Below are 19,808 nucleotides of genomic sequence, written 5' to 3'. Positions count from 1 at the left end.
CTTTTGAGGACTAAGTGAAAGAAATCACTGTGAGCTACAACTGTGGCTACAATCAGCACTATAGACCAGCTTTGATCAGCAGGGCGTGGCTGTTTTTCCCCTCACCTTTCAGAGACCTGGTGAAAACTATTTCCCTTGATTCCTGATGGGTAAGGGAAAAAACAGCTGCTGCTGCTGGTTAAACGTGTTAGCCAGTTCTTTATCATACCTTACCTGTCTAGTGCACCTCAGAAGGAGAAAAAACTGTGAATGAAACTTCAGCAACTCTTTTTTGTCGTCTTCCCCTTCAGGGCTGTCTGTATTTTTATATGTAAGGTGTGTTTAGTGGCTTCTGTCAGAGGTTTGGACATTTTTCTGTTCTTAAAGCTTTCTGTGTGTTACTTTAGCATGGGGTTTCAATCTTTAACTGAACTCTGGGAAAAGTGGATTTGTGACAACAAACTGATTTGTTTGGTAGATAAATTGAGTGTTTAGGGTGGGAGTTTAGTCTGAACTGTGTGCTTCATCTCCAACTGCAGAAAAACCTAAACCTGAACTCACATCAAGCCATAAAGGAGCTGCACTGATAGGAAATCCAGTGGTTCTGTACTGTAAGCTGGATCAGTCTGCTGGATGGAGGTTTTACTGGTCCAAACACACACAGAGCCCTGAGAATGAGACCAAGACTGAAACACACTCCTACACCATCAGCTCAGTCAGCGTCTCTGATGGAGGACAGTACTGGTGCAGAGCTGGGAGAGGAACCCCAGTCTACTACACTCACTACAGTGATGCTCTCTGGATAAACGTCACCGGTGAGTAGAAAACTTTCTGCTACTGATCTGGTGCTAAACATGGACTATAACCTGGATGCAGACAGCAGAGGTTTAATATACAGAGCTTCATGATCAGTTCACCTTAACATTTAAAAGTTTTATTAAGGCTGTGTGGGAACTTCAGATCAAGTCTGCTGTGTGAACAGGAATGTATAAAGTGTCACATGGCTAGTTTTGGTTTGTCTGACTCGCTGCCTAAAAGGAGAATTATACTATATATTTTTATATTATTCTGATTCTGGCGTAATTTAGTCATTCAGATGTGAACAGAGTCAGAATGTTTTGATGTGGAATGATGCATTAGAGAAAAACTTAATCCCTTATTATGTCTTTACAGTGGTGGTGACGGGAACCAGCGGTCAGAATTACAACAGTTTAATGTTCTGTCCTAAACCACCAGTGAAGCTACACATGTTTTAATGTAATATTGACAGTGATATAGTGGTAAATATGAAATATGATCAGCCTGCATTTACAATCACAGTCAAAATTATTATTATTATTATTATTCAGCCCCTTTACAAATTAGGTTTATTAGAAAAAAATAAGTTTCAACTGTTTGCAATAAACCAAACAAGAACAATTTAAATAACTCAACACGACTAATTTAATGAACAGTTTCTTCAAACTCAACAGAAAATGACACTTTTAATGACCACTGCAGTCTCAGAAATATTAAACCCCTTCATGACGAGCGTCTTTAGTACTGTGTAGAGCGCCCTTCTGCTGTTATGACCTGCTGCATTCATGATGTATAGCTAGACAGCAGCTTCTGGCAGTGTTCCTGATAAATCTTAGCCCGTTCCTCATGGGCGATGGCTTCCAGTTCACTAATATTCCTTGTTTTACGTGCTGTTCCTGAAGGTTTAAATCCATGACTCCATGGTTTCCAGTACCAGAGGAAGCAAAGCAGCTTCACTGTAGGCAGGGTGTTGTTTTTGACGTATGCTTCATTCTTCCCTTTCCAGACATACTGCTGATCCATAGGCCAGAAATATTCCAGTTTTGTTTCATTGCTCCGCAGAACAGAATCCCAACATCTCTGTGGCTCTTATCTCCATGGTTTTCAACATATTGGAGTTTTTGCTTTTTCTTGTTCTTTTGGGTCAGTAGAGGTGCACATTTAGTAGTTCAGGCATGGAGACCTTCAGGGTGTAGTAAACACCTTACTGTGGAAACTGGAATCTCAGTATCTGCTGATTCTGCCAAATCTTGCTGCAGGTCTTTTGCAGTCACTCGAGGGTTTCTGACCACCTGCCTCCTCAGGAATCTGCTGGCAGTTGTTGACAGCATCCTCTCTTTGACCACGTCCAGGTAGTCTAGCCTGTGTTCCTGTAACTTAAACTTGTGAATTATGCTTCCAGCTGTTTCTCTACGAACATTCAGTGCCTTTGATATCTTTTTGTTTCCTTTTCCTTGTTTGTGCAAGGCTATGATCTCTGCACTGTTTGGACAACAGTCAAATATTTCTAACATGCAAACAAACTTCACAGTCAACAGACCTCTAGTCTGTCCAGGAATTTGACGTGTTTTATTTTAATATCTAATATCTCAAGCAGCTCACGACGTCCTTGATTAACTGCATTGGTTGAGACACCTGATTTGGAAATGAGTGCTCTTATGAGGGATTCTGTTCAGGGGGTTGAATAATTCTAAGACTGCAGTGATCATTAAAAGTGGCAGTTTGTGTTGAATTTGGAGGAACCACTGGTTATATTAGTCGTGTTGAGCCAGTTCATTTGTTCTTCTTTGATTGGTTTATTGGAAACAGCTGAAAGTTTGTAAATTATGCTAATAAACCTAATTTGCATTGGGGCATGATTAATTTTGATTGCATTTTAGGCCAAAATCTTCTCAAAATTACAGATAAACAATTTCTTATAAATCAGAGAATGACTTCATAACCATTTCAAGACGTTTTCTGTGGGAGCTTTAGAGGCATTGAACACTTTAAACATCTGGTGTCTATCACCACCACTGTGATCAATTCTGAATCAGTAAATTTCTCCAGAACAGGCCAATTCATATCAAACCACTCTCTGTTTAAATCCTAACTTTGTATTTATACATACATTCAGAAAAATCTGTGGAATTCCACGTCAAACAAGCCGTTTAAAGGCTGTGAAAAAGGCTTTCTAGGATTAGAGCTTCAGAAACTAACATGATCTTCTAACATCAATATGATCCAGACAGGACCTGCATGAGGAGCTGGGCTCCTGCTTTCTGACTGAAACATTGTAAGAAACTGCAGAATTTGAAAGTGTTACAGTGAATAAAGGACCCATATCCTGCACTGCATTTTGTTTTCCACTTAATCCACTTAATGTTTGTGTGGTTTGATGTTCTAAAACAGCAGTAATTAAAATTACATGAACATTTTCCAACATTTCTTTATCCTTTAGAATTAAACTGACTGTTTTATTACTGGTATTGCAGGTCATTCAAAAAGTGGCCCAGGAAGAAACACTCTTTATAACTTCAGTGTAAATGGACGGAGCTAAACTGCTATAGGCTTTTATTATTTGAATACACTCACCGGCCACATTATTAGGTACACCATACTAGTTAAAGGTTGGACCCCTTTTGCCTTCAGAACTGCATTAAATCTTCGTGGCATACTTTCAACAAGGTGTTGGAAACGTTCCTCAGAGATTTTGGTTGGTTATTTGAGTTACTGTTGTCTTTCTATCACCTGGAACCACTCTGCCCATTCTCCTCTGACCTCTCACATCAACAAGGCATTTTCGTCCACACAACTGACCGCTCACTGGATATTTCCTCTTTTTCGGACCGTTCTCTGTAAACTCTAGAGATGGTTGTGTGTGAAAATCCCAGTAGATCAGCAGTTTCTGAAATACTCAGACCAGCTTGTCTGACACCAACAACCACGCCACGTTCAAAGTCACTTAAATCCCCTTTATTCTCCATTCTGATGCTCGGTCTGCACTTCAGCAAGTTGTCTTGACCACCTCTACGTAGGTACATCCATCCATCCATCCATCGATCCATCCATCCATCCATTTTCTAAGCCGCTTCTCCATCAGGGTCGTTGGGGGTTGCTGTGGGGGAGGGGTACAGTCAAATGCAAATTATGCTTTGATGGTGAAAGTTAACAATAAGTTAACATCCTCTACAGAGAACAAAGTTCTGCACATTTAAAGCACAAAAAACGTGGCTTGTGCAAAAGAAAAAAGGCAAATTTTATATTTTGTTTTTTAATTTTATTTCCTCTAACAGTTTAAATTCAGCAGATAAATAGAATCGGTGCACTAAGATTTCTGGACATATGCCATATTTATGTGTTCACTTATTTTCACTTAGAAAATCAACCAAACAAAGTATCATAACTGAGGTTATTAATGTCATTATGCTCCACCCACTGGAGTCACTGTGCATTATGTGTGAGGCTGAAACACTGCAGGAATGAAATGATCAGACTGTGCTGTAGGGATGAGAAGATCCTTATAAAGAACTGAACTGAAAGACTGAAAATCTGTTAGCCTGTTAGTTTGTTGTGTCTCTCTAGCCCTTTAAGTTCCATTAGGACTCATTTACATGGAAACTGTGAGGTTAATCTGCTGTTTAATGGACTCATAAGGCTGAATGAATCATTTACCGTGTGTTAAACATGTTAGTTAGATGAATGAACCAATAGAAATGGTCCAAAATTACCTTGTAATAAAGTTATGACTTGTTACATTAAAGTACACAGAAATATGAGATTTGGTTACTGCAGAGACATTTGATGCATTTGTGCTAGTAATTTATTTATTTATGTATTTTTGGCAGTTTGTTTTGTGTATATATTGATGCTAGAGTCTGTATTTTACAGGTACGACTCGTTCAAACTCTCTGACAGTCAGTCCCACTAGAGCTCAACATTTAACATAACACTGATTGGCCCTGTACTCCCTATTTATATTTATATTGAATATATTGCATCTTGCACCTTTTCCCACAGCACAGGGACATTTTGTATCACGGTTTATCTAGAAAATTCTATAAGATGTATCTCATAAATATAACTGTTCTGGGAAAGTGTGTATATATTGCAGCTTTACACTGTAGTGTTCAATAGTTTACTGTTTGTATTTCCCCTCTTTTGATCTCTTACATTGATCTCCTGTATTTCTCTACATAGTACTACACTTAACTACACAGTGTAACGTCAGTGCAACTACTGCCCTCTATCTCATTCTTCTCTGACAGTCATCTGGATGTTTGGTGACACTTTTTTTTTTATTGTTACTTGTTGTCTGGTGTATTTGTCTAGTATGCACAATACCCTTCTTGTGTGTGCAGTATCTCCTTCCCCTGTTGCCCCCTGTGCACTTCTATTTACACTTATACTTCAATACATAGAAGCATGCTGCTCTAGTGAATGAATTTAATTGGATTTTTGAATGCCCTCTATTCTAAATACATATGAATATAAACCAAACTTGAATATTGAATGAGGCCATTGATGAGTTTTACAATCCCACATTTACATATTTAGATCTGTCAGTACAGAGATCTCTGAGTTATAGTTCCTGTATTCTCTACAAATTCTTTCTTCAGTGTTGTTCTTACTCTGTCCTGCAGATGGTGCTGTGATTCTGGACAGTCCTGTTCATCCTGTGACTGAGGGAGATCCTCTGACTCTGCGCTGTTTATATCGTGACCCAAAGCCCTCAAACCTCACAGCTGAGTTCTATAAGAATGGATCACTCCTCCAGACTCAGACTACAGGAGAGATGACCATCCGTACTGTCTCAAAGTCAGATGAAGGTCTCTACCACTGTAAACACCCAGAGAAAGGAGAGTCTCCACAGAGCTGGATCTCAGTCAGAGGTTTGCTGATTTTAACAGAAAGCATTTCAGTTTTTTATTTGTATTTTATTTATTTTTTATTATTTTATAATATCATCCATCCAACGCTTACAACACTGCAGTTATTTCATTGTGTTTCAGGAGCTTCGTTCTCCGTCTTCAGTCTGCTCAGTAGTTTAATGGCAGTGTCTCCGTATCTGCTGGTGACCATTGTGCTGGGGGTCAAATGCTACAGAGCTCAAGGTGAGAACTCACAGTCTTCCTGTGGGTCACTTATAACAAACACACTCAGATGGACTTTTCTATATTAGCTAATATTCCCTATTAATATATGAACTTGAGCTTTGACTCATTAGTAATGTCCATCACTGTGTATTTCACAGCTAGACCTGATGAGGAGAACAAGCAGTGACAGAAGCTGGAGCATGATGATGAGTGTCATGAGTTTTACATTAGAATTATTCAACTGTGTGTTTTAAACCTCTTTCTCTCTTATTCACAGTAAATCAGGTTCATGCTTAATGAATATTTTTGCACATCTTCATTTGTTTGTCACTATTAATATTTTTATTTTTCAATTCTGTCTTTATAAACAGTTGATACTGGCTTGCTTAAGCACAGAATATTTTATTGTTATAGTGTAATAAACATTGTACTTTCATCATAAATATGCAAGAGTAGTGTTGATGTAGTTTAATTTATCTCCTTTTAAAATATAATCACATTGGAACAGTTTGCATGTTTTATCTAAGCTAAGAGTTTATTCATTTATTAAGATGTATTTTTCTTTTATAATTGTTTTTGTAGTTGTTGTGGTATTTTATCATCTGTAGTATCTTTTTTGTCATATCTCCTTTCGTTTGAAGGCTAGACATAACTGAAGTGTGATTCTGTACCGTTTGCTTTTGATTTTTAATAAATATAATAACAGCAGAATTATTGTTGTTCTTTCTATTCCATTGATGTATCTACTCCAAATGTATGAGGCCTGATATTAAATATGTTTAGTATCCTTATTTTGTTAGTAGTACCTACCACTCAGAACCTGTATGGGCATTTCATATGTTCTCGAATGGTGTTGCCTCTGTGGACTATTTCACTCCTAATTTGTTGAACCTTGTGAGGAACAATTGATTTGGGAGGCGTCCCCATTTTTAAAAATGATTTATTATATATGTGTTTAGGTTGTATGTTTCTGAGAGTTTGTTTTCTCATGGTTTTCTACATGGATGTCTTGTAATGTAGGATGAGAATGTGCACTCTGAAGTGTGTATTGGGTTGATTTCAGAGAGTACCAGTAAAGGTACCAGTGAGCTTTTTTAAGTTTTAAGTTCAGAAATAGTTGACTGTGTGGAGATGTAGCTCATCATAAGCAGAAACACTGATTTAATTACATACTGAGGCTATTTATTCAGCAACTACAGGGATTTCAATGCAAACTGCCTAAGCTATTCTTAAGTTATAGTTGGTATGGGTACCACTTTAAAACAAGTGTTGATGAGTGGTTGAAAATTTGTTTATTAATGATTATTAATTAGGTGTTAAAGACCTTAAAATCATTAATGAGCAGTTAAAACACAAATAAAAAGGGAACCAATGACCTGTTTGCTTAATGTTTAACCCGCATTCATTTATATTTTTAAACAGATGTTTATTGTTACTGATCTTATTCAGTCTTCTCCATCACATTTATTAATGTGTTTAAATATAATGTATAAGCATTTATAAGTATTTATGACTAAACTAATAACCACTAATGAAACTAATATTAAATCATGAGTAATTGCTTTATAAGGGCATTCTTATTCTAAAGTGGTACTGAAGGATGTAATTAAACTTTGGGCCCACCAGTTAATCACTTAGCCGATACTGCTAGGCTAGTTAGTCCTGTAGTGGAAACTGCAAGGCTAGTTAGCGCTAGCACCTGTAATCCTAAAAGGTGGTGTAGTTTGTTCAACAACCAAGTTTATCTAATTGAATTCAGAACCATCAGCCAACTGTGTTTGCACACTGTGGAATTAGACCTTCGCATTTAACCCATCAATGCAGTGAAATACACTCATACATGCACACTAGTGAACACACACACACACTAGAGGGCACTGAGCACACTTGCCCGGTGCGGTGAGCAGCCATACCCAAGGTGGCCGGGGAGCAGTTGTGGGTTAGGTGCCTTGCTCCCATCACAGGGCTGGTTTCCTAACCTCCAGCCCACGACTGTCCCCTAATAAATGTAGGTTAATATACTTAGCCTGCATTTCCAAGATTAATATTTTAAACAGGGTGACACACGACCCTGAAACACTGTGTTCTAAAGTGATGGTGTATATATACTGATATGAATAAGCAGCACACTACTGTTTTTTATGTCTCTGCAGGTCCCTCTGATGCGTAAAATGCTACTTTGCAGGCTTTAGCTAACATAGAACTAAGGGATGTTAAGGAATGAAAATGGTGCCAAATCACAATATTTGATGATGCTAAAACAAGAATCAACATCAGAAGAGCTTTTAAAGATAAAATCATTACACACGAAAGGGCAAAGTTAAACAAAATTTAAACAAAGTTAAAACAAAAGTTTCTCCTGGACAGATACACTGTACAGCCAAAAGTATGTAGACACCCCAACATTGAACTGAGATATTTTAGCTACAATCTTTGTAAATCAGTGTGTAAAATCAAGTACATAGCCATGATTTTTCATAGAGAAACACTGGCAGTCAGATGGGCTGTACAGTGACTTTAAGCATGGCACTGTCATTGGATGCCAACTTTGCAACTAATTAGCTTGTTGAAATTCTGCGCTGATAGATTTGCTCATCTGTAAGTACTATTACTGAGAAATGGAAGCATCCAGGAGAAAAGTTCAGCCATGAAGTCTGATGGACGAATCTATTTGACGGGTGTCAGGAGAACGCTGTCTTCTGGAAAACAGTCTTTGGAGTCTTAATGACAGGAATCAGTGCAGTAACTGCTGTAATGTGGAGCAGAGTTTATGGTGTGGTTGATAAACAGAACTATGATGTTTGGAATGTGATTGTTCTCTTAACTGTATAACAGTATGAATGAATGTTCTGTGCTATCAGAAGCTCATTAGAAAGATTTGCTTTGGTTCATTTTAAACTGAGGGTCCTCAAACAGCTGTGGAGTCCCATTATAGCACATACAGTCTATACAATAAACACTGTAAAGCATTCTAATACTATATTATAGTACAGGTGCTGAAATAAAAACTATAAATAACTGGACAATGGCTTCCAGTAAATTACTGTAATTTGAGGCAGGATAGTTCCAGTAAATTATTGTAACTAAGACAAATAATTAATTAATATCACAGTATTTTGCTTTTCAGGGATTCAGTTGAAACATACAAAGGCCCCAGCAGTGCCACATATAAAAAGACTAGACTGAACTAAATCCAGTTAAACAGGACTAATTACACACTTTCTCGTGAAAATTCAGTTGTTCTCTGTTCTGTAAGCGCTGATAATCTCTGCACAACTGAACTCACAGACATCAACAGATTTTGATGACCAGCGTACTTTGATGGGAAAATGCACGTCTGTAGTTAAAGGTTGCAAGTTGCATGCAACATATTTTCTTGGTGACTTGACAGTTCAAGATCAAGGTAGTTGCTAATGTGTTGCTAGGTGGTTGGCATGGTGTCCAGGGTGGTTGCTATGGTATTACAGGTGGTTGTTAAGCTGCTGCCACATGATTGCTATGGTGTTGCAAAGTGTTTAGTATCTGAGGTGGTAGCTAAAATGTTGACAAGTGGTTGCTTGGGTGTTGCTAGGAGGTTGCAATGTGCAATCACTATAAAGAAAACTACACACATTTAAATAGAAAACAATGCACAATAATACAGGATAACACTGATAGAGCAGATGCTACTATTACAGTTACTGAAATACTTTGCAAACAGCACAACTCTGAGCGAGTAAGGAAAATGAATAACTGATATAAATATGACACGGCTGGTAAACTGATGGCATTAATTAATATCAAAACAGAGAATGAGAAGCTGAAGATGACGGCTGCTGAAGCAGAAGCAATTGAGCAGCTCATGGATATTTATCTGGATGAGCCTGAGGACACCATGGAGAAACATCTGGATACATACAGGAACTGAGCTGATGATGTGATGATAATACAGCAGAAGAATTGCTGGTATTCAATTAATATAAGAGCAGGAATTCAACTTAATAAGAAAACCAATAGGTAGAGCATCCAACACCAATAAAAAACTTTAGATTCACGAGTGCTGAACCACTGGGAAAGTAAGATCAAAGAAATACACGTCACTGACTGAGGACCACCTTTACAGTGAAGGTTTGGGATGAGCTCATCACAAAACTGTCGAGTTTATGTTTATAAGTTAATTATTAGCTCATCTTTATGCTTTGATAGTAGTGCTAGCCTCAAGCTCCTGATCTGATTCAGATCTGTAAAACAGATAAATATATGAGAATGATCCACCACCCAAATAGTACCTGCTCTGTGAGGGTCCTGACCACTGAAGAACAGGGGCCAACAAAGTATCAGAGAAACAGATGGACAACAGTCTGTAATTGTAGAAGTAGAAAGTGAACCTATACAGTAAGTGGAGCTGATAAAATGGACAATGAGCATAGAAACAAGGGGTGGTCATAATGGTATGTCTGATCAGTGTATGCTGATGATGATGGACTCAGGACAACACACATATGATGATGATGATGATGGACTCAGGACAACACACATTATGACGATGAAGAATTAAAACACATAATGATGATAAAAGACTCACATGATGATGATGATGGTAATGATGATGATAGACAATACATACATTTCATAACATAATGAGCTCACAAAGGTCCAAAAGAGAGAATAATCTCTATTTTTTGTGATGGAGAAAACTAAACTCTCAATACCAAAACCAAAGATTAGCTCCATTAAAACTATTTGATAATGAAGAAGCAAAATCCATATTGCTGAAACATAGTTGTGACTACTGTTCTAGTAAATGTCACTGTATGTCACATGTGATGGCAACAAAAGTGTAACAGAGACATTTGTATGTGAGTTTGTGACTCACAGGGAAAGATCTGATAACAGTGGCCACAGAGCAGTGCTCAAGAAGTTACACTCAAGAAATGACATTAGCAGGTACGCATGGTTCTCTATTGTATTGATATTCAGCTTTAATCAGCAATCAGTGTGTAATGAACAGAACACACCTAAAACAAAACCACTCACTGTTTTATAATTCTGAGCTGTTGTCTGCAGTACTGTGTACAGCCAGGAGGGGCATTTCAGCACAGCAGGCTCAGGAGGACATGATAAATGTGTCAAAGCCAATTAGTGTTATCACTAATCATCACTAGACAAATCTCAGAATCGCTGTACTGCCCTACAGTAGAGCTGCTTACAGCACTTTTCTCCAAGAATCTCTTTATCATGATGTGTAAAAGTTCAGTTAGGACTAATCTGTGTAGGAGAATGATGATTTATCACTACTCAGTGTAGAGAATATAAGAAGCACTGCACTGCAAAATACCTTGAAAAAGTCACAATCGGTGAACACTGGATAAATAGTTCTAACTGTATTCAGTATTGTATTCATTACATAAAAACATATTCAGAATACATTTACAATACAATAAAATAGATAAATCCCAATAACTAAGGCTTGCAAATTAGACTATAAAGCGAGTAGCTTTGTGATTTTCACGTAATGCCGTATGTTACTTTCCAGGCAACGCAGTCCAGCATAACACCGATGCCAAGTTTATCACTTGTGAACTTGTGCACTACTGAGGAGACTATTAAGTTCCATCATTCCTTAAAAGAGTTTAGTAACACTGAGGTTAACCCCTCAAATGGCCAAGGCCCACCAGCAGGGCCAAAGTTTAATTACACACTAAGAATAGCTCAGCCAGGTTACATTGAAGTCCCTGTTCTTAATGAATAATAAGCTTTAGTATGTAAAAATCCTGGGATTTTAAGGAGTAAATTAATTCTATTAGTCCATTCACACTGATTTTATAAGTCTATTCAGACTGTAGCAGAGCTCAGTACCACTGACCTTAATATCTGATGATATCATGACATGCTCAGAAAAGCATATTGTGACATATCATGATTTAATTTATAATGAGAATGATAAATATTGTTATATTGCCCCGACCTACACATACTTAATTTCTGTAGTCTGAATATGTATTCCAAATACTTCCGTTAGATTGTAATACAGTTACAGTATATCCCATTGCATCCCATCCCTGTGTGTTTGTGAACGATTCTCACAGGCAGTGTCTCATTCCTGCCAAACGAGCAGAGCCATGGAGCTCAGAGGTAGAGGCCCAGCATCCTGTGTTTGCATGTAGAGCATAACCACAAATACAAACACAGAAAAACAGTCCTATCTCATGGGTCGCATAGTCAGTCTATGAATATAATGTCTGAGGCTTTAGAGCAGAGGGAAGTTATTTAGACAGTTGAGGTTTGACTTTTTTGGAAAATAAGTGGCAATTACATCTTCAGCTAATGAGGAAATGAAACTCAGTGATGCAACGCAGAAAGCTCTGTGAGAGAGTAGACCTCAAGACAATGAGGTTTTTATTTAGCATTTTACTAAAACGCTGGATTGAGAACAGAATTTCTATATTCTGAATACTGTCTGTACAAAATAAAGACACAGAACTCTCAAGACTAAAGATCAAGCCAGAAATCTCTGCATAATAATTCATTCAGATCTGAATATACACAGTCATGTAAAAGTAATAACGGAAGCAACATTTTACTGTCTCAAGAATATATCAAAGTTAAAAAAATTCACATCACAACAAGACCAAGAAAAACTAATTCATTTGTCTTCAGCAGGCCGGACTACTGCAATGGTCTCTTTACTGGCCCTCCCAAGTCCACACTCAGACAGCTTCTTCAAAATGCAGCTGCTAGAGGTCTTATGAGAACTAAGAGATCTGAAAACATTACCTCAAATCACTGCACTGGCTATCAGGTGAGTACAGAATGGACTTTAAAGTGTTGTATTTATATAAAAATCACTGAATGGCCTTGGACCAAAAGACATTGCTGATCTGCTTGTAGTATACAAACCCAAAAGACCTCTCTGATCACAAGGGACCAGTCAGTAAGCAGCAACCTGAACCAAACAGGTTGAGGCATCATTCAATCATTATGCTGCCAACTGCTGGAACAAACTCCCAGATGAGGTCAGAAATGTAGCTGACCAGTTTACAGACAGACATTCTTGTTTACCTTTGTTTAGCACTGCACTTTATCTTAAAACCATAGTATGTGTATTGCTTTAATCCCTTATGTTCTATTTTATAGTTTTTTATTTCTGCAATGCATTTAATTTTTACTAACTTTAATTTGTATTTAATTTAACTATTTTGCTACTTATTTTGTAACTATATATGCTTTTCTATGATGCTAGATTTAAGCTTTATTATTTAATACTTTAATGATCGATATCCTCTGTGACAAAGGGACACAAGAAATCATCTACCGGGACCTACCCCTGGAGCCAGGCCTGGGGGTAGGGTTCCTTGGTGAGCACCTGGTGGCTGGGCAGCCCACCTAACCTCGCCAGGCTAAGTCTGAAAAGGCCACACGGGGGGGACCATGTGGGCCCATCACCTGCGAGGTCCGACGGGACTAAGGGCAGTGCCCTATAGGCAGTGGGAGATGACAGGGAGGTCCTTGGCAGCGTGGACCCCTGTGGTGGAAACTGGCTCTTGGTGTGTTAAATGTATTGTCACTGGTGGAAGGAGCTGGAGATTGTGTGGGAGGTTCAGAGGTACCAACTAGACATAGTTGGGCTCACCTCCACTCACAGTGTTGGCTCTGGAACCAAACTCCTTGATAGGCTGCTGTGCAGTTTCAGTGGATTAGAGGGTCACCTCAATACAAACTAAAATCACAGGGGTTTATGTTTATACATGTACATGGTACCAGAACTCCATAGGTCAAAGGTCAATGATTGACTTTGTAGTAATTTCATTTGACTTGGGATCATGTAGTCTGGATGCTTGGGTGAAGAGAGGTGCTAAGTTGTCAACCGAACATCATCTCTGAGATATCCTGTGGGAGGTCTTCTGGGAGTATGGGGTGCTGGGGTTACTGCTCTGGGCCAGTCAGTCTCTGTACTCCTGGAGTGGTAGTTGTGTCTGCATGCTCAGCATTAAGTCCAGCTCATTCAGTGTTAGTGTTGGTAGCAGTGGCAGAGCCAGACTTTTATCCTTGGGGTGGCCAGAGGGTGGCCAAAGCTATTTTAGGGGGTCCACAAACAACGACAATGAATATTTAAGAAACACAATCAACTGCAATCAAAATCTGTAAGTGTACTTTTTCATATCAAGTACATCTTAAGCATACAGGAGATAATATTTGTGTATGAAATTTGCAGTTTATTAACAATGTCCAAAATGTACAACATAATAAATGTAAAAACAGACGCATGCAAATACCCACAAAATTTGTTTAGAAAAAAATGATCAATGGTGCCGTCTCGGCATGAACATAGTACAGAGCTTATCAAGCACGCACTAAGAATTCTGTCAAAGTGCCAAGCTACTTAATTCTCATCTTAGAAGAGCATAATTCTTCGGTTGTGGTGAGAAGTAGAAAAATGTTTCACATGGTCATCAAAGTTGAGGGCACGTAGCCTCCTTGACTCAACACTGAGAGCTCCAAGGTGACTTAACCGGTCATGAGCCATTGTTGTCCTAAGGTGGGTTTTATTCAGTTTTAAAGCTGAGAAGCTTCGCTCACAGGAAGCAGTGCTGACTGGAGTGACCACAGCAATCTTATAAAGCCTGAAAATCTCATGGAAAAAACTCTTTGTAGACGGTCTGTCTAATCCACTCTTCACTCTCCTATCTAAAAGCCGCTTGGTTTGATGAACCTCATGCTTGAGGTCAATTAAATCTGATTCATCAGGTCTGTGCAAAGGCAAACAGGGGCTCTTCATTAAGGGAAGTTGCACTCTGGGTTCAGAGACTGCAGCCCTTTCATAATCTCACAGCTTTTCTTTGTAAAACGCCTCTTCAGTTCAGTTATGAGACGGTCAATCACCTGATAGAAAAGTGCTCTGGAGATCATCATCACAGTTTCTCTGGCCTACAGTGCTCATCACCAGTGAGTCAAGACATCTTGAGCTGATTCTAGGATGTCTTTTATATTGTGTTTGTACACCAATCTTGCATTGCTCAGCCAGCTCCTCAACCTCTTTCCATAATTCCCCAAAGTACTTTTCATGTCTGTAGTCCTGGAAAGTGTCTGTAAGTGCACCTACTAGCTCCACAGCTCTAGCTAGATCAGGTGTGCTGGACTGGAGCAGGTCAGAAAGACATTTAGCATCACCAAGAACTTTACACAAGGTCACTAATAGCCCTGTGAGCTGCACATCTATCTGAGAAAGAAGACCCCTCGCCTCAACTCATCTATCACCACTTCTTTCAAGTCCAAGATCCTGCAACAGTCTGAGAACTGCTGGAAGTCTGTCCCTCAGATTACGGCAGCCCACCTTGAGTCCGACAGTGCCTGTAGCTCCCTAGGCTGCTGCAGTGGGTTCAGCTCTTTCTGAACAGAAAGCCACTTCATACTCACATCAGAGCCAGACACAAAGTTAGAGGAGCTTCCTGAGCGGTTGACTCCTCCTCCTCCTTCAGTGGGGTGGATTACAATTCTGTGATACACAGCGCCACCTACTGCACAGGAGGGGCCTAGCAGTCAACAGGTTTTACCGCTTACAAACTGCACCAGGCGCTTTTCTACAAGACGTGCGGGGCTGTGACATGTCAGTCATCTGGGGTGGCACCTGGGGGGTCCAGTCAGATTTCAGGGGGGTCCAGTGCCCCCCCCCCCCAGCCCCTGCTTTGGCGCCACCCATGGTTGGTAGAGGTTGTACCTTGTCTTCACTCCTGTTTATTTATTCTCAGCTTGAAACTGGATATTTGAGATTAGTGGTGTGTGTTGGGCTCTACAGAATAAACTACGCTAAGCTGACGCTGCAAACGTTGCGCAGCAGCCTCACCCTGACAGTACAGCGTCACTCCCACCTCTCTCTTCCCCGGCTGCAGCTGGGGTCTGTCCTCTGGAGAACAGCTCTGTTCATTCAGCACATCTGGCAGCTTCTTCTTCTTCCAGCGCCTTTCTTTATTTTAACCTGGCCTTTTCGGCTCCACCTGGCGTCTTCCTGCCTCCATCACCACCGACTGCCGCTTCGCGCTGCTCTGCTGCTACATTTAATTTACCGCTCCAGAAAAGAGACTCGCGGACCCAACCAACTTAAACATGGGGGGGGATTCCCTCAGATGGTAGAACCCATCTGACCTCCTGCGATGTAGGGGCTGCGCTGTCAGATGAATGGAGAATGAATAGATAGTTGAACGGAGAATGAATGTAAAAAGATCAGATAAGTGACGGATAAATGTCAAAATCATCCCCCCATCCAGCCGCCCACACTCGAGACTGACATGAGCCGGCCCATCGGGAATCGTCCAGAATCTCCCGATTAGCCGCTCCGGGCCGCCCTCAGAGTAAAGTAGTGAAATATTCCTTCTTTATATTCCTTCTGTTATGGGAAGTGTCTTTACAGGCTTCTAACGGTCAACTGTTCAAAAGAAATAAAGATTTATGACGGATATTAAAATGTTTTAAATGCACACACTGCTTAAAAAACACACAACAGCAAAGACGTTTCACATTTAGAGTCTTTAGAAACCAAGACCCACCATTAGTTTATCCTTTTTAATGTAATAAATAAATCTCCAAACAATGTAAACAAACTGTAATTGGACTAACAATCAAAATTAAACTGAATTTCTCATCCACTTTTATTCACTCACTCACTGGATTGGCTGGATTGATCTCCACAAACTCCACTTTGACAAGTAACTGTATCCTCCAGGATGGAATCTGGCAGCTGTACATCACATCATAAACACATGTTCAGAGCAGTTTATGATAAAATATTAATAAAGGCAGTCAAATGCAGAGACACCATGACCCAGTTCAGCATTAGCTGTCTATCATTTACTTTTACCAGTCATGTGGAATTTAACAGTGCTGGTAATATTAGCCACGTTACTACTCACAGTGAAGTAAATTGACCAGGTGTCCCTGTTTTCTGGGGACAGGCCATGAGGACCAATGAGCCCAGAAGCCGGGGAGGTCTGGTTCCGAGCTGTCCCCATGTTCCTGTTTTTAACTGTGAATTAAAAACACACCAGGAAGTCCTAAAACAGACCTGGCAGCAGAGCCGGCAGGCAGACATCTCTCGTTGTGGTTGCTGTCGACTAACCACAGAAACTTCCGGTCCTAAAATCTGACTGGCTGAGCTGCTTTCAAAGCCGTTGTAAAGTCCTCCATATACGCTCCCTCATGACCTGCTCACAATAACGGAGTTCTGTGATGTTATGGTGAAATAACAGCAGGGTTAGAACGCTTCTCAACCAATCAGCTTGCGTGGCCGGAACTACCTGTCGTATAATAAAATACAGCAAACATGCTAAACAACTTTAATATCACATGTTTGAGGTAAAGTACTTAGGACACGATTCACTGTAAAATGGCAATATAAAAGACGAAAGGGTGTCATTAAAGAATGGCTTACGTTCTTCATATGTCCGTGTTTCAGTCAGAAGTAACATCAGACCCAAACCCCAAATGGCTCCATACCCCCTAAATATTCTGCTATGTACGTTTTAAAATTCTAACTCCTGCAGCCAGCCATGCAGGCCCTCTAGGACCAGAGATCAACACCCCTGCCATACACTAAAGTAAATACATTTCTAGGCAGAATACTTGTTCAGGTCAATTGTTATTAATTCTAATTTATTTTCTGTATAATTGTGTTTTATCATAAATTATGTTAATGGCTTCTAATCTGAGTTTTATACATTTCTGTCTGTTCTGTTAATCTCTAACTTTACTTTGGAAAAGCCGTTTCCAGTGCAGACAAATAATTATTTGTTTGGTAGATAAATTGAGTGTTTAGGTTGGGAGTTTAGTGTCTGCACTGTCTGAAGTGAGACGAGGCTGGTAATGTTGAAAACAGACATATTAGTCTGTTTATTAAAGTCACATCTTTCTCAGTATAAATGTCAAGCCACATCACTTACTTTGGATTAGTTATCTAGGTTTAATATGATAGAGTAATAGAAAAACTCAGAGGGGAATCACCGCCTTGTCACTGTGCTAAAGTGTGTCCAGCATATGAAAGCCTGTAGCTTTGGGAGGTTTCACAATGGGTGCATTGTTTGCAGATTGAGGCACAACTGAGACTCATTTTGCACACTGTTTTAGTGCTCCGATGTCTGCGCTCAGCATGGCTGCCTTTTGTACAGAGCAAAAGACTGGTACACAAACTCAAAGTGGTCAGGAAGCCTATATCGCAAAACTTTTTTCTGTGCTGACCAGTCAAATCAAAAGGAAGGCAAATCTTTAGTGATGACTGCAGGCGCTGAGCACCCTGAACTATTGCTATAGCAACTGATTGACAGTTATGACACTGTTCTCACTTCGCAACAGGCAGACGCATCCAGAATATCAGATATGATTGAAATGCCCAACCTCAGACTACACACAATACTCTATTAACTGCCATTATAATCGCCCCTTTAATCAGCCTGTGGGATCTCACTTCACTGATTTACCTGATATTCTTTCTCTTCCTGCTTATGTGCTGCTCGTGTAGAGAGGATGGAAGTTCTACCACCCAGGATCAATAAATGTTTGAGAATCCATTGTTTCCAGAAGTGTTTAATATGGGTTCTAGGAGATTAAAAAGAGAACTAAAATGATCAAAGAACTGTCAGAACTGCTTCCAACATCACAGGCTCTGACTTCACACAACTTCAGGACACTTAGGCATTCTGCTGCCAGGCAAGGGTTCAGTGTACCATCTCGAATACCTCCCACCCAGCTCATGTCCTGTTCCTCTGGCAAATGCTTCTGAAGCAACACAGTGCACATCACCTGCCTCAGAGACAGCTTCTTCCCCCAGACCAACAGAGCTCTTCACAGCTAACACAGATGTAGCATAGCTTAGTTTTATTAATTGTATAAATTGCACCCTGTGACCCAGAAGGATAAGTGGTTTAGAAGGTTTATGCATTCTGGTGAATTGTATATACTGCAGCATTACACTGTATTCAGTAGTGTCTGTTGATGTGCGACCCCTCCTGATATTTTACGTTGCTCTCTCACATTGTATTATTATTTCCACACATACTGCTACACATTGCTACACAGTATATTCACAGTGTAATGCTATTGTAATCACTGCCACCTTCATAATTCTTTACTGCCAGTCACCTGGACTGTTTACTGTCACTGCTTTATTTATTGTTACTTGTTATCTGGTGTATTTGTCTAGTATGTGCAATGTCCTCCTGTACGTGCAAGACCACCCTCCCTTATTGCCCCCTGTCCACTTCTGTTTATAATTCTATTTTCCTATGTAGGAGATGCTGCTGTAGTGTAAGAGCATCTTATTTTTTAATCCTGTGTTCTGAATATAAACACAAAAAACAACGTGAATTTGGAATGAACACATTGCTGAGTTAGTTCTGTGGAGAAACAGCAGGAGATTCAGAGAGATAAAAAACACTGCACTGAAAACAAAGTGGATCATTTTAAATGAGTTAATTGTCTACATTGGTTTCACACGAATGACACACATCAACTTAAATTAAGTAAGTTAATTACTTACACATAGTAATCATGTTGATATATTTCCTTCATGTGGAGCCAATGATCACATTTTAAGTACATTTAAAGCAACTTAAGCAACAGTTTTTCAGTTAAATGGCCAATCCAGATGGAAGTAAAATCACAGAGAAGCTGGTAAAAGAGGAAATCACTTCAGGACTAATCTACTGAAAATATTAACATATGAAAATACACAAAGAATCCCACATTGACACATTCATACACGTCAGTACTGAGCTCTACTACTGAGTTATAGTTCCTGTATTCTCTACAAATTCTTTCTTCAGTGTTGTTCTTACTCTGTCCTGCAGATGGTGCTGTGATTCTGGACAGTCCTGTTCATCCTGTGACTGAGGGAGATCCTCTGACTGTGCGCTGTTTATATCGTGACCCAAAGCCCTCAAACCTCACAGCTGAGTTCTATAAGAATGGATCACTCCTCCAGACTCAGAC

General features: G+C 39.6%; 1 protein-coding gene and 1 long non-coding RNA gene across 4 annotated transcripts in view; one reads left to right on the top strand and one right to left on the bottom strand.

The window, feature by feature from the left end:
- Positions 1-6,459, top strand: part of LOC108416654 (carcinoembryonic antigen-related cell adhesion molecule 5-like) — a 79,966-nt gene extending 73,507 nt beyond the window's left edge. Inside the window, exons 8-11 of one of the 3 annotated variants that reach the window (XM_037547420.1) lie at positions 519-794; positions 5,400-5,648; positions 5,769-5,870; positions 6,011-6,459. In XM_037547420.1, coding sequence (XP_037403317.1) covers positions 519-794; positions 5,400-5,648; positions 5,769-5,870; positions 6,011-6,039 — 656 coding nt within the window. In that variant the 3' untranslated portion in view covers positions 6,040-6,459. Of the gene's footprint in view, positions 1-518; positions 795-2,036; positions 2,107-5,399; positions 5,649-5,768; positions 5,871-6,010 lie in introns of those variants that run through there. The other 2 variants (XM_037547424.1, XM_037547427.1) reach the window with 2 other exon arrangements.
- Positions 6,460-15,383: 8,924 nt separating this feature from the next.
- LOC119266038 lies at positions 15,384-16,858 on the bottom strand. The gene is made up of 3 exons (XR_005131824.1): positions 16,739-16,858; positions 16,494-16,566; positions 15,384-16,254 (listed from the first exon to the last, which is right to left on the bottom strand). It is a non-coding gene; the product is annotated as an uncharacterized LOC119266038 (long non-coding RNA).
- Positions 16,859-19,808: the final 2,950 nt, after the last annotated feature.

Source organism: Pygocentrus nattereri, chromosome 2 (assembly GCF_015220715.1).
Source record: "Pygocentrus nattereri isolate fPygNat1 chromosome 2, fPygNat1.pri, whole genome shotgun sequence".
NCBI classification, from domain to species: Eukaryota; Metazoa; Chordata; class Actinopteri; order Characiformes; family Serrasalmidae; genus Pygocentrus; species Pygocentrus nattereri.
This window is presented reverse-complemented; position numbering and strand designations above follow the sequence as displayed.